This window comes from Priapulus caudatus, unplaced genomic scaffold (genome assembly GCF_000485595.1).
Source record: "Priapulus caudatus unplaced genomic scaffold, Priapulus_caudatus-5.0.1 Scaffold96, whole genome shotgun sequence".
Classification (NCBI taxonomy): Eukaryota; Metazoa; Priapulida; class Priapulimorpha; order Priapulimorphida; family Priapulidae; genus Priapulus; species Priapulus caudatus.
Genome location: NW_014577157.1, coordinates 428,737 through 456,020, shown reverse-complemented (window position 1 = coordinate 456,020; position 27,284 = coordinate 428,737). Strand labels below are relative to the sequence as shown.

Below are 27,284 nucleotides of genomic sequence, written 5' to 3'. Positions count from 1 at the left end.
GTGTGTGTGTGTGTGTGTGTGTGTGTGTGTGTGTGTGTGTGTGTGTGTGTGTGTGTGTGTGTGTGTGTGTGTGTTTGTGTGTGTGTGTGTTGCGTTATAACGCGTTATAACTTTACTCAGCTGCCTTCCTCGTGTTGTTGCCGTTAGCCTGTTTATACTAGATCACTTGTCACAGTAGTCACTTTTTGGTTCCACTGATTTATTTGTGACAGTAATATAATTCATCGTTACGGTACTAGCGAGGTCGCGTTTTCCGCTGTGGTAATGAAGGACCAGTGGCATGTGTCTCTAAGGGCAGCCGCTGGCCCATCTATAACACAGCATGCGATAGTAACGCCATGGTCCTTTTTTTTTAGCCAGTTTTACTTTTATTGAATGCCGACATCGAAGTGAGTAATCAGATTCATTTCGGATGTCTTCATTAAAAAAATCGTGGAAATTATGATATATGTATATAGCATGTATGATATGAGTACTTGGGCACACTGCTATACCTGCTAATCGCAAGCGGAACACCTACGGAAAATCATTCCTGTAATATGAGTCCCCAGCGTAACGTCACAACGGTCCGTTTTTTCTTTATGTATGCACCTTCCCGTAAGTAAAATTAATTGTTTATTGTTGATGGCCACCAGAACTCACTGTTATCTAAATTAATGATATAATAAAGCAAGACTACATTCTAATCGATATAGATATAGATATGGATATAGATATAGATATAGATAGTAGATATAGATATAGATATAGATATAGATATAGATATAGATATAGATATAGATATAGATATAGATATAGATATAGATATAGATATAGATATAGATATAGATATAGATATAGATATAGATATAGATATAGAATAGATATAGAGATAGATATAGAGATAGATATAGAGATAGATATAGAGATAGATAGATAGATAGATAGATAGATAGATAGATAGATAGATAGATACTTGAAATCAATAAATCGACTAAGCAATTTTAAGCACTGACCGGTAGAAATAATCATGCCTGTAAAATTCCTCCGTGATATTACTAACTCTGTCTGTAAACAGATCGATAAAGTCTTGAATGCAATACGCACAAACCAATGACTAGCAAGCATTTGGCAGTAACGTAGCAGGTGGTAATATGTGAAATGCGCTGTGGTGTGCAGTTGTTTATTTCGGCCTAGCCATTAGTTAAGTGAAAGGAAACGTTAAGTAATAGGTGAAACGGGTGTTTGATAGACCACAGTGCCTCTAGCAAGGACAGGTGCGTATGCTCCGTGAAAAATCATTTGTAAGAGGCCTTGAGGCATGTCAACCACTCTGATTAATGGCGAAATGCTATTTTTGACAAGTGCAACTGGCAATTACACGTTCTTTAATCATACTACGCCTGTCTAGTATACGAGCGCACCATAGTGAGTATTTCTCGGATATTTTCGCGTATTTATGATAAAGCAAGCTTCCTGTATTTATGGACGACAAATCACGGTGGTGCCTACATTATACCGTGATTAGTGGAACGTATCATTAATCACGACATGCAAGATTTGAGCAACATGAAAGCTGTTTCTGACATTTAGGCTGGGACACAAATTCATTATAGTTGCACAAAGCTTCATTTTTGCGGGTATGTGTGCGGGTGAGGTTGAATATTCCTAAGTGGTTTTGTGTGATGAGTTTCGCAATGGGATTTTCGCTGCATTTATTTTGACTTGGCACGGCGTTGTTTGCGTATTTTTGTATTGAACGCGCGTGATTGTGACAATGTTGTTTCTTATTAAATGTAGTTGTGATACTGTGTGCTCGCATTTTCGCTGCCAACCTCTGACCATGCATGGCAACGCCTGATCGCCGCTTTAAAGCCGTAATCATATCAATAATGATTTTTCCTGTCAAATTCCTATTTTCAATTTCGTGTTGATTTAATTCTGCAGTCTAATACGTAATTATGTTGAGGATTACATTTTTCATTTGCTTTTGACGATTTCTCCCCATTTCCTTTCATCGTTCGGGGATAATATACGTTGACAGCGGTTTTTCTATTTTGTATGGCTTACGTATTTGCGTTGTCAGATTGAAACTTTTCTCCTTGAGATTTTTTCAGCTACCCGAGCGGTAGCTAACAGTTGTTTCTAAACTAGGTGCTGCCAGGAATAAATTGCGCGTAATTTTCCCAGGTGCTATCTTATCCGTGGTAATTAGATAGCACTTAAACGTACTTTAGTTTTCCTAGGCGGCATCATCTGATGTTGCATTGATGAGCGTTATAATGACGGCTGGGAAGCTCTGGTTGCGAGATGTGACACACCCCGCAGAGCTTTTAATTAGGCCTCAAAATTACGAGTAACGATTTCGAAGGCTTGCGTGCTTGGCATGTTGCTGTTATGCGATTACTGTATTTGCATACGGACTAAACCGCCTACAAATTTAGTCAAAGGCCCGATTTAATCTCCCCAGCCACTCAGAATGCATTAAAGCATGATTTTGCAACACCGTCTGCCTTTCTGGGTCAGCGGTATTTTTGCTGCGGGCGGGTTGTGGTTGCGATGCGTAGTTTGTGCGCGGTGTAGTGTGTGCCAATGTTTGTAGTGCTGTGCGAAGGACCATCTTGTGTGACTGCAGCGACAGGTGTATAGATGTTCGAGATAGGGATGCATACGTAGTGAGTGAGATAGCGTAGGTGAGAGGAGAGGGGTACGTAGCAGTAAGCGAGAAAGAAAGAGGGAAGGAAAGAGAGCGCGAGCAAGCGAGAAAAAGAGAAAGCGAGAGAGAATGTGAGAGAGAGAGAGAGAGAGAGAGAGAGAGAGAGAGAGAGAGAAGGAGAGAGAGAGAGAGAGAGAGAGAGAGAGAGAGAAAAGGAGAGCCTGCTTGCCACCAGCTCACATGCACACGGTGCTACCGTGGTGATTAGTTAGATATATATATCCTTCCGATAAGAATTGTTGGTGTCGAGGTGTCGCCGAGCAGGAATGCAAACGTCGTTGTGCAATCTGTCGCAGCGTCAGCCGACTGTGTCGCATCATCGGCAGCGCGGAGGCGTGGCGCTGGTCCCGTTACCCGCTGCCGCCGCTGTCACCGGCGGGTTCGCGTAACGGCACTTCGCTCGACCGCACGAGCTTTCTCACTTTCGCGCTGCTGCCGCGTCGGACGCCGAACGAGGAGCGACGTAAACACGTGCGTGCGTGCGTGTCCGTGCGTGGGTGTATATTCGTGCGCATACCTGCGTGTGCCCGTGCGTGCGTGTGTGTATACGTGCGTGCGTGTGTATATTCGTGCGCATACGTGCGTGTGCCCGTGCGTGCGTGTGTGTATATTCGTGCGCATACGTGCGTGTGCCCGTGCGTGCGTGTGTGTATATTCGTGCGTATACGTGCGTGTGTCCGTGTGTGTGCAGTGATTGATTTCGTTAGGCGGCCGCGGTGTCCAGAGAGAGCGAGCGCGAGAGAGAGAGAGAGCGCGCGAGAGAGAGAGAGCTGTGATATTGCCGGGGAGAGCACGGTTGGAGTGTTGCTTGTTACGTCGCCAAAGTCGTGGCGTCGTCGTCTTCGTCCGGATCGGAGTTGCGACGCGGCGCAGTCAGCACGGGCGCGTTTGCGCTGACGGATTACAGGAATCTCGCGATTTGTGTGCAGCGAAAGATGATCTTAAGAAACCTGCTTATGGTACCCGCTGTAGAGGTAGGTAGTCGCGGAGGCAGCGGGCATTCAGAGATATTTGTGAAATCTAATCCGAAAAGTTGTTGAGTGTAGCAACGAGGCTAACGGCACAATGCGACATGTATAATAGACCAGTTGTTGTCGTACTGGTTAGGGGGCGTGAATGGCAGCTAGCGCACTCGCCCATCGAGGCATGAGAATTTCATGAAGCTTCTTCCAACCAAGTGACGCAGATGAGCAAGCGTAATGTAATAAAACGGAAGGATGGAAGGAAAATACTGCATTTTGAATGTGTATTCTTTCCATTCAATGGCGAGCATGCCATAAAGACGACGGTGAATGAACTCGTCGGAAGTGGTCGGAAATTAGACTTCGAATCTGAGAATTAACATATGTACAGTGATGTGTTTTTACATAATTCCATGAAATAAAATGCAGTATTCATGAGATTGGTAATAGGTATGCCTCAATGTGAGATGAAATGGGGATCCTTTGAGAGCTGTCGACAAGATGACATACCTGTCCAAACGACGTACAGGCGTGTCTGACTTACGCTAGTAGCATTATATAGTTTGCTGCACATGATTTAGTTTCACTGCGTTTCAACGCTGGCTATTATTCCCGATCGCGCATAATAGTATTCCTAGGTTTTGCCGTTACATTGAGGTTTACTTTCTTTTACGTTTTTCACGTCTGCCCGTCTCGTATACTGATGAACTCTTGCAGGGGGTTGGGTACCTAATCTGAAGAGTAAGTATGTTATACGTATATGTTTGCCCGTGTGCAGATTCTTAATTGATTTTGCAAGTCGTTACAACTGATAACCTTTCGTCAATATTTCGCAGTTAGCGTGGATCTAGATATTGCTCAGTTGAAAACTAAGTTGCCGTCTTCATATTGTGAGACATGATAGCCATATATTTGGTTATAAAAGTCCTGGTAATTTGGGTTGGCGAATAAATTCCGCGTCGGCTGCCGGCCGCTGATTATGTAAATTACGCACCGCTATTTCGGAAGGTAAGCGCGCAGTTGTGTTAGCACAGGTGAGCGTGAGAACGTCGCTCAGCTGCGCCAGGTACAGCAGCCCATGACAGATGGACGTTACACGCTGGGGCTGTACTAGCTCCCGTCCGTCCTTCACTGCAGACTTTATTACCGAAGTCGTTGAGGACCATGTTGCTCTAAGTTGGGCGTAATGTTATTCTGCAAAGCATGTGGTTGTTTGCGCGGCCGCGTTGTGATTACATATTTTACCGTGTTTTAAAACCTTGTCAAGGACTGGACCATTGCGGTGTTGCGTCGCCGCATGCACGTGATGCGTAGGTTTATATGGGAGCGTGCGTGTGTGCGGGCGTGTGTGTGCGTGTGAGCGTGTGTACGTGCGCGCGTGCGTGCGTGTGTATGTGCGTGTGTACGTGCGCGCGTGCGTGTGTGTATGTGTGCGTGCGTGCGTGCGTGCGTTCGTGCGTGCGTGCGTGCGCGCGTGTGTGTGCGCGTGTATGTGTGCGTGTGCGTGTGCGTGTGCGTGTGTGTGTGTGTGTGTGCAGGCCCGTGGTTCATCACGTGGCCGTGAGAACAGTATCTTTCGCAAACTCGTTGGAAATTGCCAACTGTAGCATCACCCTGCGTGGCGAGCGCGCTTTCGTCGCTGCCGCAATTCGGGAACCAATTGCGCCCGAGGAAGGCAGGGTATGACAGATGGAAAGTGTGTTAATTGCTCGCTGAGAATGTTGAAAAGGCCTGTTATTGATCCGCAGCAACATTACCTCAATCTTTAGATTGCCGAGAAAGTATGTCGTTAATTTATTTGTGAGCTCTTCAAAAACCAATCGATTTTCCTGCTAGCAACTAGTTACGCAAACTAATAGTGGTTTCGGGTTTTGCCTCATGGGCAGCATTCTTCTCGGGAAATAAGTTAATAATTTGTATGCGATGGTCTGCTTACCACGTAGCAGAAATGTGATTCGCGTATATAATCTAAAGATTTTGGCTCTTTTGAAATTGCTGACGCATAGCGTGTCTCGGCTAGCGTGTTCTTTTGTGGGATACATTATCAACGATCAGCGCAGCTGTATCCATTCGTAAAGAAAACACTTGTTCATAAGGTTTTCCCCTGCAGCCTGTGTCGAATTTTACGTAATTCTGCTTGAGAGGAGATTGCAAGCAATGTTCCCAGTACGTTTTAGTGGGCCATAAACCGTTAGCGCATCTCCTACTAAAATCGCCATTAACCTGATTTCGGTGAGAAATAATATCGTAGCGGCAGCATCTGTATGGAAGGGAAATGAAATGTAACATAATAAATTGTCGTTGCTGATAGCAATCCACTCGATGCTAAATCATGGGCCAGCGCAACGACGACGACAGCATATCGTTTACTGAAAGGGGAATGTTTCATGCTTGTACATGCTTCCCCATTCTGCCTTTCATTTAGCTGTTTGATATCCAAAACATCAATAAGTAAACGGCTATTCAGGGGGCCTCTCCTGGGTAGCATATCCTATGATTCATCATTCTATTAGTGCCGTAGGTCTGATACGTATTCGAAGTGACGTGACGTCGAGATTTCGCGATTAGAGAGACGTGCCAGCTTCCGGGTGTGTGCGCGCGCATATGCAGAAGACGTGCATTTTCTCGGGACGCAAAAAAAGGTAAGCCGAGAGCCCGCTCCACATGTAAGAGTTGCGATGTTGAAGCAGCAATCTGCGACAGATGAAGATGCTCTTTCTCGGTCCTGCAGCGATGCGCACTGTGAGGTCGTGCTTCCCATCTCTCACCGCCTCCTCTAGCCGCCGCCTCCTCCTCCCTCCGGCTCCTCCCTCCCGATGGCTTCTCCTGTCGCTTTCCCAAGGGCTCCTCGCTCCCAATGGCTTCTTCTGTCGCCCTCCCAAGGGCTCCTCCCGCCGCCTTCTCGCTCCCGATGGCTTCTCCTACCGTCCTCCCACGGGATCCTGTCCCCTTTCCGCGACCTCCCTCCGTGTGGAATCTCCCACACCTCGCTACAGCCAAGTAGACTTTTGCGGCCAGCGGCTCACGAAGAGATATACATATTCATCAGGAGTTAATAATGACAAATTGTCATTATTAACTCCTGATATTCATATACGTACGCAGCAGTGTAGTAGCCGGTGGGATCTATATAGCAGCTATAGGCGACGGTGCTGCGCGCCTCACAGCCCGACGCGCGTCAGTGATATCAACAACAACCTCAAAAGGTGACCATCGCTTGTTCTCATGTAAGTCACGGCCTTATCAGATTTGCGCTGGTGTGTGTGTGCGTGTGCGTGAGCGTGTGCGTGTGCGTGTACGCGTGTCTGCGATCGTGCGTGTGCGTAATTGGGGGCGGTGCTGATGGCGGAGCAAAAACCTAAAATGAACAGTGCCATCAAGCTTTTAACTAGCTTTACCTGCAAGCAAGTCAAGTAAAACTCTTATCCATGAAAAAACTAACTGGGGCACCACTTGGCAATCCTACGTCTTTTTACACAGTAACAAGTTAAGAACTCGTAAAGTAAACCTCTCGCGGATGGCCAATCGCTAATGTCTATACAGTTGGACACACAGCTGTTGATCATGTAGCTTTAAATATTTGAGGCTCCCTCACAGATCCCTTCAGGCTTACCTAATGGGTACTCTGTACGGACGGAGACAGCAGCAAATGATGTTTGCGAATCATTTATTAGGTTTTACTGCCAGTCGGATATGTTGTATCGCTGAGCTTGAATGGTTGTTTCACAAACTGGCATTTCGTACCCCCACCCCACCCAGTGGGTGTGTGGCTCTGTTTATTGACGCAAGTGGGCAGTGACCGCTTGCGGCAAATCTCCACTACACAATCAAATGTTTATTTAGCAGCAATTAAGTCGCCAGTTTTGAGTGCTATGAAATAATGCGCACATTAACTGAAACCCATGTGCCCGAGTGAGCCGATCAGACCCCTTTGTGTGGGGAAACAGTTAGCGTTTCAATTATTAATGGATGTTAAGGAAATTTCTGGTGTGGTCTGTATACCCGACGTTGTTGTAAACAGTTTCTGGTTAAGATTTCGCTGCAGTAAACCGAGGGCGCGTGAGTCTTTTGATTAATCGGTTGTGGTTGCAAATGCACTTACCGCTGCACATTGTTTTGTTGCGCTATTGCTATATGCGAACGCCTGGCTAATCTTTCTGCTATTTGCGTCATGTTTGATACGAATTAGTCATACCTGTCTTTCTGTCTTTCGAGTATATGCCATCGGCCGTCTTTAATTTGTTTGGCACATTGAGAGACGCTATTGTCTTGAATATAATAATGACTTCGTGCATGCAATGGTTGTCGCGCGATGTTCACGCCCATGCGTGCGATTTGCATATATGTAATTACTCGACGTATAATGTGTAATTAGCGTGCTGCTCTAGAATCCGTCCGTCGTTAAGTGCCAGGCAGATTGCAACGTGCACCAGGCGGTCGTCGAGTAGCTTTGTGGGGGGCAGTCACATCACTCGTGGGAGTGCGCCCGATTTTTGATAGCACGACATCGCTCGTGTCAGAGCTGCTTGCAGTCCGAACCTCCGGATTTCCCTCCTGGTCAATCGGTTGCGCGTTGTGAGCCTGTGTAGCTGCTGGCGTGGTGAGCGAGCATGTGCTCGCGGATGGAATTCATTCGCGCATATAAAGCGACACGTGTTAAGTGACATTTTTGAGCGCCCGAAGTGGTTTATTTGGCGAGTTTCTCTTCAATTAGGTAATTCGCAGAGGGACTGAAGCCCCTCTTTTTCTCTCGTCGCTTCACATTAATGAGCATAATTGCCACTTTTTTACTGCATTAACCCACTGACAGTTTGCTGTAGAATTGTGGCCGCCATTAGCCAATATCCTTGCTCGCAGCGGCTAGCTAGAGCCTCTAAGCCGCAAATTGCTGTTTGCGGCCAATTGCAGCTACCTCGCATTACGACGCGATTAAGTCGCAATTAGGGAATCTTCTGTTTTTGATTTTAATTTATTTGGCAGCCGCCGAGGAGCGTTCGATTATCTAGTCTAGTGCGCTCGCAGTCACGAGTTGCGCGTACTGCGTGCTTGGCCGCGCCAGCCGCCGGCTCTCAAACACATTACTTAAGCTGGATGTCTTTAAATTACTCTAGATGATGCAACTTGATTGGGTTTCGGCATCCCAATATTTTTTGCTGGCTGTAACTAGGCCATCTAAAATTGTCTTTTGTGTTTGGGCGGCGTGTGTGTGTGTCAATATACCCTAGCTGCTGTGATATGTTACTGATATAACATGTAGCGTGATATAATTGCATTCGACATTTATAGCCACTTATCTCCCTCCCTCCTTTCTCGCTCGCTCCCCCTCGTCTTCTTCTACCCCCCCCAACCACCCGCCCTCCCACCCATCACCCTCCCCCTCTCAAGCGGGAAAGAGAGGCTGCTCCATTAACTAAATGGTGTCAAGGTTGCCATTTCAAATGGTTGCCAACCTATTGAATGTCTACTTGCCTACACGGTTATATACAGCAGCATAACGTTAAGCTTAAAATATTTACTCTGGAGCATCAGAGCTTTCCACGGTTTTAAAATGATTCGTCTCCCTAGTTGAAAATGTCACATCTTGGTCCATTACATCCATTTCAGTAATGGTTTTGCTACGAGTTCTCTGAATGCACCCGGCTGACGTTCGCAGCCACTAGCAGATATATAGAAGATAATCTTGCTGACGTATAATATTGTGTTTCTATCTATTGTCGATTGAAACTTGCATTTATTTGCACGACAAATATTTTACATTATACAATATCACAGACTGAAACTATATTAATTTGGGAATGTTCAATGAGCTTCCTCTAAACATGCAAATACTGTCTCCCATCAATGCCATCAAATGTTTATTAATTACGAGCAGTGAAAAAGTCCCATTTCATATACTAGTGTTAAATCGAAGCAGTTTAATGAAGTCGTCTCGATTGATTTGCCAGACCATTGAGCCTTTCATTTGTTATGTAAATATTATTCGCTTTTCTGTCATTGCAAATTCACGTCGTTTGCAAAAATTATTGTCATTTCACTTGGACAATGAACAGTAGATTTTCTCGGCAAAAAGAGGGATGCTCTGCGGTGGAATACAAATGAAGCCAGTACTCAGTGGCGAGTAGTTACGCATTTTAGATTGCGACCGGATGATGCTCGAAGATTTACTGATGACGGCGGCTGGAACGGTGTCGTCTTCTCCGCGTAAAAATACTAGCATATCATTGGATAGTTCACTGTGGCAACTGTGGCCACAAGTACCTGCTTAGTAATGCGAGAAACTTTAGAATCGGCCGCATGCGCCATCGCTGTGCTGTGCGTCGCAATTGTAGATCCAAGTTTCCATAGCAACCAGCATCTATTGCAAGATGCTGATTTGTTCATATTTATAGAAATATGTCACGTGTGTGCGTGCGTCCGTGCACGCGCGCCTGCGCCTGTATGTGTACGTGCGTGCGTTTGCGTCTCTGTGTGCGTCAGCTGATTCAAAACTAATGTAGCACAATATGTTGATACGTCATCGGCTAATTATGCGTTTACACAAATGGTGGATGTTGTCGGAAGGTCGCGTGAGACAGAACAACCCCACATTGTTATACGACGAAGGAAAACATGTGCAGATGGTCGTGACATGCACTCATCGTCATTTTGTTTGTGACACTGCAACTGTGTGTACGCTTTTTTGTTTAAAAAGCGCTGTCAATAGACCTAATGGAAACTAGGCATTTCCAGTAATGCGTTTATGGGTGCGCTGTCGCTCAGGCGTTCAGCAAAGTTGCAAGACTTCCAGCGAACAATACACCTAATCAAACATATTGCCGTCACTGTAAAAAATCTATTCCCAGTACAGAGGTTGATATTCGACTGTAGTGCTAGTGAGTATAAAAAGGGAAGCGTTGTCATTCTTCCATCTAGTAGCCAAACTAGCCAATATCCATCCCGGAATAAGGATATTATAGAGCAGCCATCTGCTGGTGCATGAACACCTATTAGGTTTCGCATATTAAATAAGACTATATTGACTGGCATCATAGCTGGTTGCATCACAATCATCGATTGCCAGTGAACCATTCATACTGCCTGATTGAATTAAAATAATGGGTTAGTTGAACGTAACCAATTCTGAATATCAACAGCAGCTCCTCGCTGCTGCGTCTGCATAAAACATTCATAATCATTGAGTTATAAGCATGTTACGTGGCATTTCGATTGCCCATTTCCCAGGGGAAGGATTTTACTTGCAGCCGGATATGGTTGCTGTAGTAAACAGCCAAATGTTTTGACTGTTGGTTGATATACACTTCTATAGCTACAAATATCGGAATGCCTGACGATGCTGCTCTGCTCTTATTGCACGTGATAATATTCGCAGAGCACTCTAGGGGATTCATAAACCACTTACATATTATTTGGATAAAGCTATGGCCGTAGAATCAATATTTATGAGGTTTATATATATATAATAATATATATATATATATATATATAATATTATGTAGTCATTTGACCTATATCCTTTTTGCACTTTACCAATCTCACTGTTTATGCTACGAGTTAATTTATAGATGACAATCTATTAAACACAATAAAAATGTGTAGGATACTAGTATAATTATTTTCGGTATATCAACCCTGCTTTTGAACCAAAAGTCATGTTTAGGTACCGGCAACTTTGCTCACTGCGCTATGGCTAATTAGTGCTTACAGTAGCTTACTTCTGCTCGTGCCACGGGTTATTATAACATTGGTGTGCTTGGGGGATTGTACTATAGGCTTACATACTTATATGAATGCTCTCATTACTGATTGAACGAATTAACAGACGTATAACAATTTACGTAAATTTACATGAATTATCTATTGTATTTTTTTGTATTGACAACGTTTGTTTCTCAGGCATGTTAGTGTTCCCATATTTTACTTCATCAATTTCTGTTTTTAATCGTCTTACATTTGATTGCGCTGTTAAAACTAACAGGGTTTTTACGATAGTTCCTAAGATCATTGAAAATTCATTTGCTTTGATAGGCATTTTCGTTAATGCGTAAATGATTAAATATGGCTCTATGCTTTCATTAATTTACATTGTAATTTACAATCTACTCTGAATTTAATTACCTCCGAGTATACGATTACATGTCGTCCAGGACCAGAATTTTGCATTAGTGTCGGCAGTCGGTCCTTTTTCTAGATTCTGTGCGTGTGCCTGTTTAGAGTGTGTAATATTCGTAGAAACTGTTAAAACATTTGTTTTCCGATTAGTCTTTTACTAAGCCTACTTTGCTGTAGTGTAAACGCTGCTCTTTTTCGCACGCGAGCCAAGTTAGCAGTACTCGAGAACAAATGCCGTGTCCCCACAAGTCTTCGCATTAAAAGCATAAATTAGCTTAGTTCTGCAGGAATTCTAGGGGTTTTTCTATTCCGATCCTTCTCTCGTTTGACCCCGCTGACTTTTCTCATCGCAGACGTTCCACGCGCCGACCTTGGCGGACGACGACTTTGACATCCCGGTGATCGCGGGCGAACAGAGCGGGGCGGCGACTACGACCGGCGACGGTATGCTGAACCACGTAGCTAACGTGCCTTACTCGGACTTCTCCGGCGGGGGTGGCGGCGGCGGGGGCTGCCCGATCCTGGCCGACGCGCACACGCTCGACTTCAACATCAACCCGCAGTTCCCGACGCAGAACCTCGACAACATCCCGCAGATCCTCGACGAGGTCTTCACGGAGATCGTGCAGCTCGACGCGCCGTTCATGACGACGACGACGCCGTCGCGGCCGCAGCAGCCGCAGTCCCACCAGATGGCGGCGTTCAGCGCATCGACGGCGCCCTCTGTCGGCCAGCAGCAGGCGATGTTCATGTTGACGACGCAGTCTGTAGGCGGCGGTTACAGGACAGTGGCGGGGAACGCGCGTCAGCAGCCGATGTCGCAGCGCTTCCCGCAGCCGGGCCTCGTGCAGCAGACTGTCATGACGACGGCGAGCGGGCAGATGATGTCACCGCCGCCGCGGGGCGCCGGCCAATCACAGGGCTTGTCGCCGAACCAGCAGCAGACGTCGTCGCCGCTCGGACATTCGGCGGCCACGTTGAAGTCGCCGAGCCAATCATCATCGAGCTCTCCGACGAGCGAGAGCAGTGACGACAGTCTGCCGCTTTCTCAGGTGAGTGACGGGGGAAGCGTTACTTGTGACCTTGTCGTGGCCGAGAGCATTTGCTAGCGGTGTCTGTCTAATGCTGCGTTTACACTATCGATTTTTGTCAGCAAATCGTATGGATTTCAAGTGCATTCCAACTAATCGGCTAAAATTTGATGGTGTTCTATTTTGCACGACTCGGACGATTTGCTGACAAAAATTGATAGTGTAAACGTAGCATAACGCGTCGTACTAGACGTGATAGAAGCGATCACCGATTGTCGCGATGGCGATTTGCGCGACTTCTCAACTGTCCCGTATGTTCGTCCTGGCAATTTTCGTGTAGTCGTGATGGCAATATTCTCACAGTTCTGCGTAGTAAATGATCACGGTGGCAGCTATTTTCTGTGATTATGGTTCCCACTTTCTCATCCCTCCTTTAGTGGCAAATTTTCCATGCCATCGAGATATTATTCATGTCATTCTCTCATAATCCTGATAATACTAGGCTGTCATGTTTGTAATCATGCAACACTAGCAGTGCAGTAATTTTACGATGCTATTATTATGGTAATTGTACCGTGACATTTTATTGGCAACAGTACCATGGTTGCAACTATAAAACACCATTATGATGGCAATCAATCTTACTGTTCTGTCGCTATGGTAACAGTACCGTATAATGTTACACACATTCGTTGTGAACGTTTGATATTTCTAGAAAATGAATTCTAGTTTTGAAAGCCGAACCACATCAAAAGCAATTACTTTTTACTCTCCTCCATGCTCTAGTTTATACGTTGGTTGGCTTTGTGTCCCCGGCCTACGTGGATACATGTGGCCTGCCATTACAAAAGTGTCCCTATGTTCCACTTAAACCCCTCTGATCGACTACTTAGCATGCGTTTCATGGCTCCTTGTCTTTAACAGCTCTATAATCATGCACAGACAATACAAATTCGATTAGAAGAGAGGATTGTCGGCGACGTGCCAGTACGTAGTATGCATACCTAATGATGAGATCAAAAGTGAATTAAAACGAAGAACATTCGATACAATAAAAAAAATAGTTTTTATTCACATCAGATCAGATAGTAGAGTAGTAGCGTGTATGCCATATACAAATTAAAATTGTATCATCGTGACGCATGCCATTCAATTGCTGATGCGTTTCCAGACGCGTTGTGTTCGTAACGATTTTTTTGCCCCCGTTGTAGTCAATTTGCAGCATTTGTACAACTATTACTAATTTTTGTTCTGTTTTTCATAAAACAACACAAATCATTTGCTATGACTCATATTGTATCCATGTGTGCATTACCTCTAACAAAGTGAAAAATCGTTCTTCCCCACCTCCCAATTACTGAGAAATGACATGATTGGGCTTAAATCTGAAGAAAAAAATTACAGCTAGCAGAGTCTGTCATTTGGGTGGAATGAGAGTATTCCAGAACAACAAGAGAGTTGTGTGCCACTAATGATAACGTCTTGTACATCATAATGTTCAATTTCTTTATTTCCCCAAATTCGTGGTTTGATACATTAGCATTATTTAGTATGCCGCCTTGTTCAACTTCCTGGAAAAAGAGTAAATAAGTATTGATGGAGTCTTTTTATGATACTGAGAAATTTTAGAAATGGGATTTTTAATGAAGTGGTATCATCGGGGGGGGGGGACTTCTTGCAAATGATGTTAACACTGAGTTTCGCTCGTGCTTTGATGGATTTAATTGCTTGCGTTGTGCAATAACACGCAAAGCCTTTCAAACTTACTGCGGGGCTTAATTCCACTTGGAAAGCATTCGTGGGCGTTATTAGGTTCTCGCAGTGGTGCAAATTTGACCTGATGGTGCATACGAGCATCACGCATGCATCTCCCGTATCGTCTGCTAATATTCACTCGAGCCATGGTCTATTGTTTTGCTGGTCATAGGTTTCTTTTGAGGTTCAGGAGAAGTGGAGCAGCATTAATGAATGCAGGTGCCATGCGTTGTTTTCACTGGCCCCTCAGGGTAGCTAATATCACATCGTGATTCCACCCTGCATTGGTGCGCTCGAGCCGAGGTTGATGCCCTGCAATATTTTTATAAGGCTACGCTTAAATCCAGTGTGCCTGGGGCACGCTGGCGTGTATAGTGACTGATCGGGTGCGCCTTCGTACAGTTCAACAACCGAGTTTGAATTACTTGCTGTTTGCCACGAATAGCTTGCCACATATGAGTAATAAAGATTTTTATACATGCGTCATCAATTTTCAGAAAGCAGTTTCCATTAAGAAAGATATATGGCCCATTAATGTCCCATTTGTTCCTATCCAATATCTGTGTATCCATTATGAGAGGACGTCCGAAAACAATTTATCTTTCGAATCGCTAATGGTTGCGAATGGTCGCGAATGGTTGTTTCAGTTGGACGCATAATGATTTAACCTCATTCTGAAGTCGAAAAAATGTTGACAGTACACTTCCTTTGTTCGCTCTATCCTTCCCCCTCCACTTTGATACACGCGTTGATCTGCCCGTACATGGATAATACACTGTTATTCGTTCCTTGGAAATTCGCAAGAGATATTCAGCCGTTCGGTCATTCAGAAAAGCACGCCGATTGAGAAAGGACACTGGCTCTTCGCGATTCGTCTGAAGATGGACTCCGAAGTAAAATTTAATGTAGTTTGTCATCGATTGCGGTGTGCAGTATTGGAGTCTATTTCATATCTATGCTCGCGGCAGCACGGCTACGTAATCATCGTCGTCGTTGTTGTCGAATGACAAGTTAAATTATTATCGCTACAGTTCTCGGGTACGCCGATAAATCATGCGTTATCAATTACTGTCAGATGCGACCGTATGCGTATGCCTACACCGCGCTGCAAACTTCATTTTAACAAATGCCATGTCATGCCACAATACAAAACGCTTAAATCCAGTGTAGACTTCCCGCTCCCTCAACCCGCTATTACTCTAATGAAATCATTTCTGGGCGCGCCCTAAGGCAAGAAATTTGAGCGATATTATTATTGATGTGCAAAGTGTTATGCAATTAAATTAATTAAGTGTCAGCTTAAACATATGATGTAATCAACACATACAGTCTTTGGTATGACAAAACATTTCAGTATCGGGGCGGACACTGTGGCGATCCTGCTGCATGTAGAAATAAATTTATTACATTAATTTGATGAATAATTGAAACCTGTCATTTCAAATATACTGCTAAATTAACTTGCTGTTGTGAGCTGAACTGCACAGTGCTCCCTAACGTGAAGCATATTTATTGTCGAAAAACTTATTTTGTCATCATCACAGCCTGGTAAATAAATTTCATTTCAGCTGTTCGTGTAGCACACCTAATGGACGTATAGCAGACATTCCCACAGCGTTGCAATACATATCACTATATATATATAATTGTCTGAGAGTAGTTTGTGTTTTTTATGACAGATTATGAGACGATATATAGTCACTGATTTATGACAATAGTCCTTTTTTTTTAAAGTGTGCATTGTGTTTATGATGAGCCTAATCAGTTCATTAATGCCATTCACTGTCACGTTGTTATTCTCCGGCCGATGGAATTGGGTTGGCATTGCTTGTCGGAAAGCTCACGATTTCTATTTACTTCTTTGGCAGCTGTCAAAACGAGCACCACCGTCGAAAGTGATCAAGAAACAAAAGAGCCCCAAGAAGAAAAAGAAGCGAGATCCCAATGAACCACAAAAGTAAGTACCCTAGTAAGGATCCCCCGCAGTGTGTTGTTACTGCATGCTGTAGTTGATGACGGGGTTTAAATTCGATGGCGTAATAAGTCGAAACTTAGCTGCAAATTCGTGAAAGCGCGTCTTGGCACCTATCGTGATCGTTAATACGAAATATCAATTATTATTATTCGTGATGCCATATTTTTCCATGTGCAGTAGAATCCTTGTACAATAGAAATCCGGACTGCTCGGTGATTGGGTCAGTCCGGATTTTCGGAATATCCGGATTCTCGGACAGTACTTAAGGAGGAATAAAGAACCAATAAACAGATAAATTATGATAGTTTATTCATTAGCAAATACAGCATGCTTCATTTATCAAAACGAGCAGTTTTAAAGAAAATTAATATCAACACTTGACAAAAATGTAAACATAAAAAATTTTCACTTCAAAAAAGAGCGTGTAATGCTTGAAATCATATTAAAAAATGAACATTGTAAAAGAAAAATGCAGTAAACAAATGAAAGCAGAATTTGTTTTCTAAAAATTCATTATTTATTTTTAGTTTATTATAGTATTTTTATAAGTTTGAGAGTGTTCGAAAATTCCGGATTCTCGTGTGGTCCGGATTTCTGGCATCCGGATATTTGGATTATCCGGATACAACCCTAAATATTTGTATGTAGAATGGATAGCTACGTTTCTAAGTAGCCATTGTGGTGTTGCGAATATGCTGTTTGTTTTTTGTGTCTCGCGTTTGTGTGTAGCGTTTTTGCATGTCTTTTGTGTTGTGTACAGAATAACAGTAAAACAGTGATTGCAAATTAGATTTAATTACATGCGTTCGTGCGCGCGCGCGCGCGCGTGCGTGCGTGCGTGCGTGCGTGTGTGTGTGTGTGTGTGTGTGTGTGTGTGTGTGTGTGTGTGTGTGTGTGTGTGTGTGTGTGTGTGTGTTACAGCCTCTCAAATGTGGCTGGACTTTCCAATTCTACTAAGAAAACCCCAATAAACAGCAGAGCGTCGTCATTGCTGGTGTGCTGTACCCGCTTGTTTTTTGCATAATGTATCCTATGGTGAAGTATATTGAACCTAATCAAATTACTTGGTTAATATTAAGATCAATTAACATAATTAAGTAGGGTGACTTTGCGATTAATGTGTGATTACATGGTTGAGTCTCTCTATCAAGAGATATTGATCGGTAAATCCTGAGAAGCTGTCGCAAATTGAGTTTCGCCTTTGTCAAAGTGTAAACTGACGAGTAGGCGATTTAAACGTCTGCCTCGTTGAGCGAGAGTTACGCTGGCACGGGCGCAGCCATTGCACCTTGACCGACATTCCGCGTGTTATGTCATAGCAGTTGGAGAGACACCAGGGCGATAGATACGTGCTCTTATAGAACAGGGCAGCCTTCATTTCTGTTATGTGGAAGGACATTTAACGCGTTCGGTTTGTATGCTCATGTGCCTATGTGACACTAGGTACCGGGCCAATGTGTTCATTAGCATTGCAGACAAGCTGTCGGTAGTGAAACGCAATGTATATGCCTATGTCCTATAAAAGCTTCTGTAACGGATTCCCAAAAGGTTGACTGTCAGCAAGTAGCAGTTACTGGATGAATCACCGACGCGCTGTGCACATATGCAATGTGTAATCAGGCCTTCGTGTAATTAGCCGCCATGTTTATGCTCATGGTTTAATAATAGCCATACATTGGATACAAGCTACGTGCTGAGGAGTGCTCATTAGGAGGCTCTGTAGATTCTAATGCTGCTACTGATGATGACGTTGATGATGACGTTGATGATGACGATGACGATGACGATGACGGTGGTGGCGTTGACGGTCGTAGAACCATTGGCGGTGCTGCACCCTGAAACACTCGCGTAACAGATGGCCTGAGTTCGGTACAAATAGCAAAGGATGGAACGCATGTTGAAGCCGGCCTGCGAAGCGGGTGAAGCCATAATCACTGCCGCCGCTGCTGCTGCTGTGTGCAGTGCAGTGCAGTGCAGTGCAGTGTAGCGCTGTGAATGCACGCGAAATAGCGCGGCCATGCTAAGCCGGGGCAGCTATACTCTGCGCCTGTTGTGATCCATACGAGTCGGCGGCGAGTGTAGGCTTGTTGTGTAGCGTACAAGTGCGTATCGATGCTCCCTATTGCCGTGCCATTCCACCTCCATGTAGCCGAGATGCCAGTTTCCCACCGGCCGTGGCCGAAGCCGGAAAGTTGAGTATCTTTGTCGCTTGAGATTCGGTACGATTCCGCGTGCGCGCGTGTGTGCATGTGCGCGTGCGTGTGTGCGTGTGCGTGCGGGCGCGTGATTGCAGTGTGTGTATGTACCAGTGAGGCTTCATCTAATGTTGACGATTGTTTTGCTGACTGCATGCTTACGCTTAAACACGGTCGCTATCTGCGTCGGTACAGTGAAAGCGTGGCTCCTGTTTACGTGAAATCCAACGTTGAATCATTAATGCTCCTCTCTATGAAGAATTGATATGCCGTCTTTGCATTATCAGCCGATGGATTATTCCAGTATATTCAGTCGAAGCGCTGCTTCGTATGCGATATAGTGCTCACGAGAAATGTAATCATCTGCAATATGCAGAGTCTCTATTCTATTTGTATACATACTGCATAACCTGCAAATGCCTTCTGTCAATCTAGTACCTTTTGCATCTTATATGCACGTTTATGTTGTGGAACGCTATTGAGAATTCAGTTGCAATGTTATCGCCAGTGATTAATATCACTAGGAGGGTTTTAGCGCGTGTTTGGGCAGAGTTTCGAGAAATTTCCCCGACATGGTCAATGGCGGTCGCAGGATATGAATTGCCATCATCAACAATTCATGCAAAGTGCAAGAATTGATCCGCAACGTGCCGTCGCGCAATAATTTGCAGAGGCGAGTAATATAGTTGCACAATTGCAGCCATTTTGTTGCGTGACTATATTGATGCTCGCAATTGTCGATCTACTATATAGCATAGTGTGGCGTAGTCCGCGTTTGCTGTCTTTATATCGCTTATGCCTTTTCCAACTGCAAACACGGGATGTTTAAATATAGCCCACGTATATAAAATGTAGATAACAGGGAACAGGCTTATCTCCAATGTCAGTTTGTACATTTCTAATTTGTTTTCAAACATGTAAATGATACGTGTCGTATACGAGTCGCGTAGAAACTCTATGGCGCATCATTGCTGATGTATGACACAGATTACTATCGCCAATAACATGCTAAATAATTTACAATTGGTTAAAAATATCATGAAGTCGAATGGTGAAGTGGGCAGCAGGCTGTTTCAAGGCCGATAAAAATATTTCAACAGCTGTTCTCGTCAGCGAAGAAATGTTATTGGTTGCCCAAAAAGTAGGCGTAATGACCAGGCTGTGATCATGGTGATATTAATTGGCAGAGATGATACGTACGTCAACCGCAAATATATCAAATCCATCAGCTCGTAAGAAAAATAAGCCGAAACAGCTCTCAGCATAAGCTAGTTCTGTCAATTTAGAACGGTTGTGTACATGTACGTGGTTACATGTCAACATGCTGTGTGTGGGATAGTTTACATGTACATTGTTACATGTCTACATGTGTGTGGGATAGCGTACATGTACGTTGTTACATGTCTACATGCTGTGTGTGGGATAGCGTACATGTACGTTGTTACATGTCTACATGCTGTGTGTGGGATAGCGTACATGTACGTTGTTACTTGTCTACATGCTGTGTGTGGGATAGCGTACATGTATGTTGGTACATGTAAATATGCTGTGCGTGGGATGGCATTACATATACGTTGATAGATAGCTCTATTTTTGTCAGTATTCTATGTGCCGCATGAGTGCATGTACGATATTACTTACACGTTACTGCTGTTACCATGAACCCACGTTACAAATCTAGATGTGGTGTTTGTGTACATGTATGTGGTGTTACACTTGTGTGTACATGTATTATTGGCTCTTTATTACACTATTAACATGTATATATATTGGTGCATATGTTGTTAACATGTACAATAGTGCTATGCGGCTACATGTTTGTGTATGCGTAGCTTGTTACACGCTTATGTGTAGAAATCTGTTGCAGCAATGTATTGGTATGTCCGTGTACAATAATTCACAGGAGTGCTTCGGCGTTGCGTGTCCGTGCGCATTGAGATGAAGCATTAGATTGGCATAGCCTGTCCACATGCATTTACGTGTGACAATGCATCTTCCTTATCTGGCATTTTCCCATTAGCCTAATTCTGACCGGTTCGTGCAATATGTTTTCACCGTCACAACTGATCAGGGGCTAACTGCTGTTGTTCCCCATTGTTGCAGGCCGGTCTCTGCATACGCGCTGTTCTTCCGGGACACACAGGCCGCAATAAAAAGCCAGAATCCACAGGCCAGCTTCGGCGAGGTTTCCAAGATAGTAGCTTCTATGTGGGACAGCTTGGATGAGGAGCACAAGAACGTGAGTGGCGTTTATGAGATAAAAATCCACCTCATTAATCACTCTTGGAAATTGGTGTGACTATCGTGTGACGGTTCAGTGACATTTATTTCTAAAAAAAAACCTTACTAACCTTAGAAAATATTTATTTCTAAAAAAACATCTGCATCTTATTGAGTTAAGGGACTTTTTTTGTGTCCTACTATTCACTAACCATGTGTTCAAACAGCAAGGTTAGCAAGCCACATTAACATGATTACTGTGATTGATTATATATTTCGGACAGACTGTCAAACAGCAACTACAATTAAGGTCTTATATATTTTCATTTCTGCCGCAGGTATACAAGAAGAAGACCGAAACCGCAAAGAAGGAATATCTGAAGCAGTTGGCTGCTTACAGGGCGAACCTGGTGTCACAGGGGCTGCTTGGTGGACCCACGCAGCTAAGCGAACACAAGAAGGTTCTGACACAGTCTGTGACATCCAGTCTGTCGCCAACAACGATGTCACCACCGCAGCAATTGTCGCCAATGATGGACACATACTCGCCCGAAGGACCGTGCATGGTAAGTGCATCATGCAGGAGGGATGCCGAACAAGTCAGCCTGACAATCTGTCAAGGCAGCTGCAGACTAACTCTACGGTTTTTTGCTCGCATTTAATTTTAGCTGAGACAAGAGAGTACTAAAAAATAGAATGGCATTTAATTTTAGCTGAGACAAGAGAGTACTAAAAAATTGAATGGCATTTAATTTTAGCTAAGACAATAGAGTACTAAGAAATAGAAATAAGGCTCGACAGTAGATTTTCCTGCTGGGTAACACAACGTACCATCATTTAGTACATACACCTACCTACTGGGCTTTAGCTCAGTTTTTCAATGTGGGTTTTGCATTCGAGCTCAGGCCTTCACAGCTAGAGCTACATCCAATCACCTCACGATATAAGATCAAGGTGTTAAATGTATCCACCTTCTGAGATCACATTGTAATAGTGGCTTGCCCTTTAGTTTTAGCATTACGGTTATTTTCTTGGTAAAAATGTAAGGTTCATTGTTTTGATGCGCATTTGTTTTTCTTATGCACAGACGCCGAATACACTGGGTGCACAGTTCGACGTGAGGAAGATCAGATGCATTCGCAATGGCTGCACAAACTTCGCCGTCGACAGCCCTGACTGGGACCGCGAATACTGCAGTAACGAGTGCGTAGTCAGTCATTGCAAGTGAGTGCTCACGTGACGCGATGTTTGCATAATAACAGCACTCTCATTATGACCGCTTCCATTATCGTAGGTGATATAGTAACGATTTCGAAGCATGACGTAGACTAGCTCTAGTACTATAGCTCGGCAACTGTACGCGGGCTTTAGTACTAGAGCTAGACGTAGACATGCAAAGATGCTTGGTTTCTCCAAATGAATCTGTTCTTTTGTTTGTTAATGAACTCCCCCATAAAACGTGGGGCTGTAAACACGCGGTATACTAGCGCTTATGCATTTTGTCATAAACGTTTGAGCTAACTTTGGCCTGTTTTGCGTTTTTAGGGACGTGTTTATGGCGTGGGTTGCATCACGGCAGCAACAACCATCGGTGTTATACACATGAGTTCAGCCTACGCAACAGCAGACGTTGATTGCATCTTATGTGTATAAAGGACATAAGTAATCGAAGGACTGCAATACAATATATAATAATTATATTTGGTGGAAACGACAAATATTATCTGTAAGTTACCATGGCGGAGTCATTTTCCGCTGATTAATGATAGCGCACATTAATCTGCTCAAGAAAAAGAGACCGAAGAATGATCGAAGTAATGGTTTTGGTTTCCTGTTCCGCAGTGATTTTTCGTGGGGAATTTACCCCCAAATTTTCACTTTTGTGGTACTTACAGTAGTACAGCAATATGCATGTAAATTAAAATTTCATTGTTATTTTTTTATTGGGTTTCCTTCCGAATGAATGGAAGTCGTATTTTAGCAGTCTATGTGGCTGGAAAATTATTCACACTCTGTGTAAATTTAAACATTTATTATCGAAACGAGTATAAATTTTTCTACTGCAACGTACAGAATGCTGCACACGCAAATGTCAGAGATGTGAAGATAAACAGACGGGCGAACGAATTCTGTGGTCTGATAGCTGTTGGAATGAGAATGTCACGCATGGTATCTGTGGTTGCCAAGCAACGGTGAATGCAGCTGCATGGAAGAAGTATTTATTATAATTGCTGTTTTGCTCACTACAGACGGTGTTGAAGTGGCGTTATATAGTTCCGTGTTTTGTGTGCATATCAAAATGTATAAAAGCAAGTCCTGGCAGTGATTCAAGCACTGCAAAGGTGTAAATTTCTATTTCAATCGTAGTTGGTTTGCAGTACAATATGCGCGTATTATACAAGGGAATTTTCGTGTGGTAAGGATCTTGTACTCGGTGGAGCGTGAGTGTGGCTAGATGTGGGGTGCGGACCCCGTTGCTAGTTATACATTGCTTGCTGTAGATTTACATTTATGTAACTCCGTGTCTCAGCAGTCTTAATTCTCACTGCGCGTTATTGCCTATTAATGTACGAGTTATGTACCATGCTTACGATTCTGGTCGGAGGTGTGCGATATGACCGTAAACCATCCAAAGTCCAACGACAATAATTAACTACTGCGTGCTGCAAAATGCAGCACAATTATTAATATATACCTCTAGCGCGGCGGGTTACACGTATCTGGCAATATGTCGAGTGAAACGAATTGAAATGAATTGAAATGAATTGCATTGCTGGGTCGGATAGGGGCATTTACTGTTACGGTACGGTACTGGTGGCTGGCGGCTGTACACCAGATCTAGACGTGCCCTAAATTGTTGTCACTTATATAAGTAAGCAGTGTAGACGTTACTAGCAGTGTTACTATGTGATATGTTTGCCAGAAATGTATTAACAATTCTGTGCGTGGGACATATTTGATCGGTAATTTCAGCGCGTCAGTGGTCAGGTTGGCTCGTAGCATGCGATCTATAGCTGCTAGCGATACAATTAACGGGGTGGATAGAAACCGTAAAACTAGAACGCGTGGGGGCCGCGGTTCACCAGAAGATCTGGATTTATTTCGTGTAATTTCATGCGTTTCATTGAAGTTTCTGCAGTTATTTACCGGTTCTTGTGCAGGCCTGCGGACACCACAGCACGCATCTAGGTGCGGACTAGATTCGTCGCGTAAAAATGCAAATGTTGCTGCTGCATTAAAATAACGTAAACGTATTCCTTGTTCGTTTATTGTAGTACGTACGTAATAAGCAGATCTCACAAAGTTAGCCCATGAACAATCAGATCCTTCCTGCTGAAGTCTGTGAAAGCTGAATTAGCACCACTAATTCGATGTATTAGCATAAGAACAAATGACTCGCGTCTACCGATTTATCTCGCGTAAAATTCGCACAGGGGTTTGAGCGTGAGATGTATATGAACCCTTCATGTCGCGTCGCCGAATTCAGGATAGCCCGTCGGGGTGATTAGAGATTTAAGCGGCGAGTGGCGCGGATCGAGAGAACAAAACCACTCGCTTTCTGTCAATAGCACTGATGCCGAGGAACAACCTCGCAGGCGATGTGGCAAAACACGCCTCGGGTTAAGACTACGCGGTGTGAAATGTTTAAGGCAAATAGAGACCTGCGATGAACACACAACGCTTTATCGAACAAGAGATGTCCACGTCTGATTTTTCCCGCGATACGTGTTGACGGAGAGTGTCATCTGTTATACCAATATTTCACGGAGTGCAACTATGCGTTTTGTTAGGACGGACCTATAAATGTTTCTTGTGTACGGTGTATATACTGAAGTACATATTTTTCCCATGGGGATGTGGTTTCTTGTAATTACGGTTACATTTCTGAATTAATTGTTTCCCTGCTATATTTTTCAATATTTTACATCTGTAGGTTATTTCAACACGATCACGTAAAAACGACGGTGTTTAATAATTCATGAGCTGTAACTATGCAACGTTTTGCAGACTAAAGCTGTAGCGCGGCTGCTTTTCCAATGCTTTGTCAAACGTTCTAGCGTTATGGCTGTTTTAATATTGCAAAGCGGTTATTCAAGCGAGCCTTCGCTGCTTTTTCTAGTAGTGATAGTTGTTGCGAAATGGCTGCCGGATGCTGGCGTTTGCAAATCGTTTGAGGCTCTTATTTTTGCATCACGTCGAGAGCTGCAGAAATGTACGACAGACCTCTAGTGACAGCAGAGAAGTAGAGCTCTGAACACATAATAGCTGCGTGTATTTAATCCACTTGTGCCGCTCGCCGTGTCTGCACTGTGTATATTCATATGTAAAGTCCTCTGTTCGAACGAGTGGGAGGACGAGCTACTGAGACAATAAAGGCTCGCGCTTACAATGAAGCGGATGTATGTTTAGTAATTGCCAACCATAAATGAGGACAATGAACAAAAAGCCGTTATGGTTCGAATTAGGTATCCTATCGTATAAACCGCCACTGGAGATTTAATATCTCCCAGATCAAAAAGTGTTATATTGTACTTCTCTGAACGTTATTGTTAAGTTGTTAAATTCGCCTGCAATAATTCAGTTATTGTGTGATGTGTCAGCGACAACATTTCATGAACTTTCCACTCATTTAAAGCAACCGGGCAACCCATATGCCTATAGTAACGTGGCACCGTATGAGTCAGCTTCCTTCGAGGAGCAAGATTTAAATTTAACGGTTCAATTTTAAGATTGTGTGAAATTTAGTGTCGTCATTTCTCCGCTAGACAGCATGATTCCGTGCTGCCGTTTAAAGATATTCGTTGCTAATCGTGCATATAGGATTACCACGTCATTATGTATGGTTAACGTACGATCGTGTGAATTCTTCGTATCTTGGGCTGCTTATATAACCAAATATAGTTGTGAATAGTGATTGGTATTATATCAATCAGACGCTGAACTACTACTACTGCTCGATCGTTAGTGCTTTGAATTCGTTCTATTTCTATTAGATACTTTATAATTTATATATATATATATATATATATATATATATATGGCGATTGTCAGTATTTTATTTTACGAAGATCTCGAAATCAGCCATGTAAAAAAGGTCGTGAGCTGCTGCTGTTGTTGGCTGGCTCGCGCTTGGACAATCTACGTCGCATGCATTCTGCGATAATTAGCACGGATCTTTCTAGTTTCACTTTTGTTTCTGGGAAAGAAAGACGAATTCTCTTTTTTCCTGTTTGTAATCTGGTTAATGCCGATGTAGTGTGCCCCGCTTTAGCCCTGCGCATGCGGCTAGCAATGTGTGAGTGGTCAGCATGATCTAGTCTGCCGTTAATGTACACGTTTTTCCCATTTTAGCAAAATCGAGATCAACCTTTATGTTTTGTATAATCTTTGTAAATTGTAAATGAGTAAATATATATATATAATTATATATATACATAAATATATGAAATAATTCGGGGTGGATGTTATCAAACAGGTATCGCGTGTTCGCATAGACCCATGTCCGTATTTTATTGCCGTAACATGTAGCGTATGTTACTTGCTGCAAAACTAGCGTTGTCGTGTTGCAATGACTTTCTAGACATCTGTCACTGGATAAGAATGAGCACATGTATTCGATCGCGATATGTTCGGGGTGCATACAGGGGCGATTGGCACTAGTGCGAACCAATTGCACTAGTACCACACGAATCGATTAATAATGTCCTCCTGTGCCAAATTTGCGAATTATTTGTCAGGTTGTTGTAAAACGGATAATACGCAATCGAATATAGATCACAGAACTCTCGGCTTGAGAATTCTCGAAAAATCCCCCTGTGTTCACCCCTATAGCCGGTATTAGTTTCATCAATATTTCGTATGGTGGGAAATGGTTTTTAGTTTTCATTCATACGATTTGACTCCAAGGTGCGTGCGGCAGCGGTGATGCCTCGTTGCTATCTTTACGTATGTGCTTTGTAGCATGCATTTGTTCTGTTGTGGGTATAAAAAACATATATTATGACTCCTTTTTTTGCGATGTTTCATTGACTTTTGTATTTCATGGTCATCTAATCTGCTACGCCATCATTGTTTATCTTTGCCCGCGCGTTTCGATCGGTTTGCGAAAACCGGAAAAAAATTATTCGTTAAATTGTTTTCGCGGAATGAAGACACGTCGAAGTTGCGCAAATTTCTCGGAAACAACTTTCATACGACAGTAGTTCGCTTACACTTCACTCGATCGAATTCCCGCCGGCCGTACCTGTTAAGAGGTTGATAACACAAAATAAACCAATTTCGTAAAATTGCTGTCGCTTCAAGATGCTTGGAGCAACTTGATAAGATATACGGCTCAGTAAT

At 43.5% G+C, this 27,284-nt stretch overlaps 1 protein-coding gene across 8 annotated transcripts in view; it reads left to right on the top strand.

The window, feature by feature from the left end:
* The window catches only part of LOC106805001 (TOX high mobility group box family member 4-like), a 111,611-nt gene extending 84,664 nt beyond the window's left edge, over positions 1-26,947 (top strand). For 6 of the 8 annotated variants that reach the window (XM_014806453.1, XM_014806458.1, XM_014806457.1 and 3 more), the window contains 6 exons: positions 12,120-12,818; positions 16,421-16,509; positions 20,826-20,961; positions 21,281-21,508; positions 22,030-22,166; positions 22,488-26,947. In XM_014806453.1, coding sequence (XP_014661939.1) covers positions 12,120-12,818; positions 16,421-16,509; positions 20,826-20,961; positions 21,281-21,508; positions 22,030-22,166; positions 22,488-22,548 — 1,350 coding nt within the window. In that variant the 3' untranslated portion in view covers positions 22,549-26,947. Of the gene's footprint in view, positions 1-3,321; positions 3,670-12,119; positions 12,819-16,420; positions 16,510-20,825; positions 20,962-21,280; positions 21,509-22,029; positions 22,167-22,487 lie in introns of those variants that run through there. The other 2 variants (XM_014806455.1, XM_014806454.1) reach the window with 2 other exon arrangements.
* Positions 26,948-27,284: the final 337 nt, after the last annotated feature.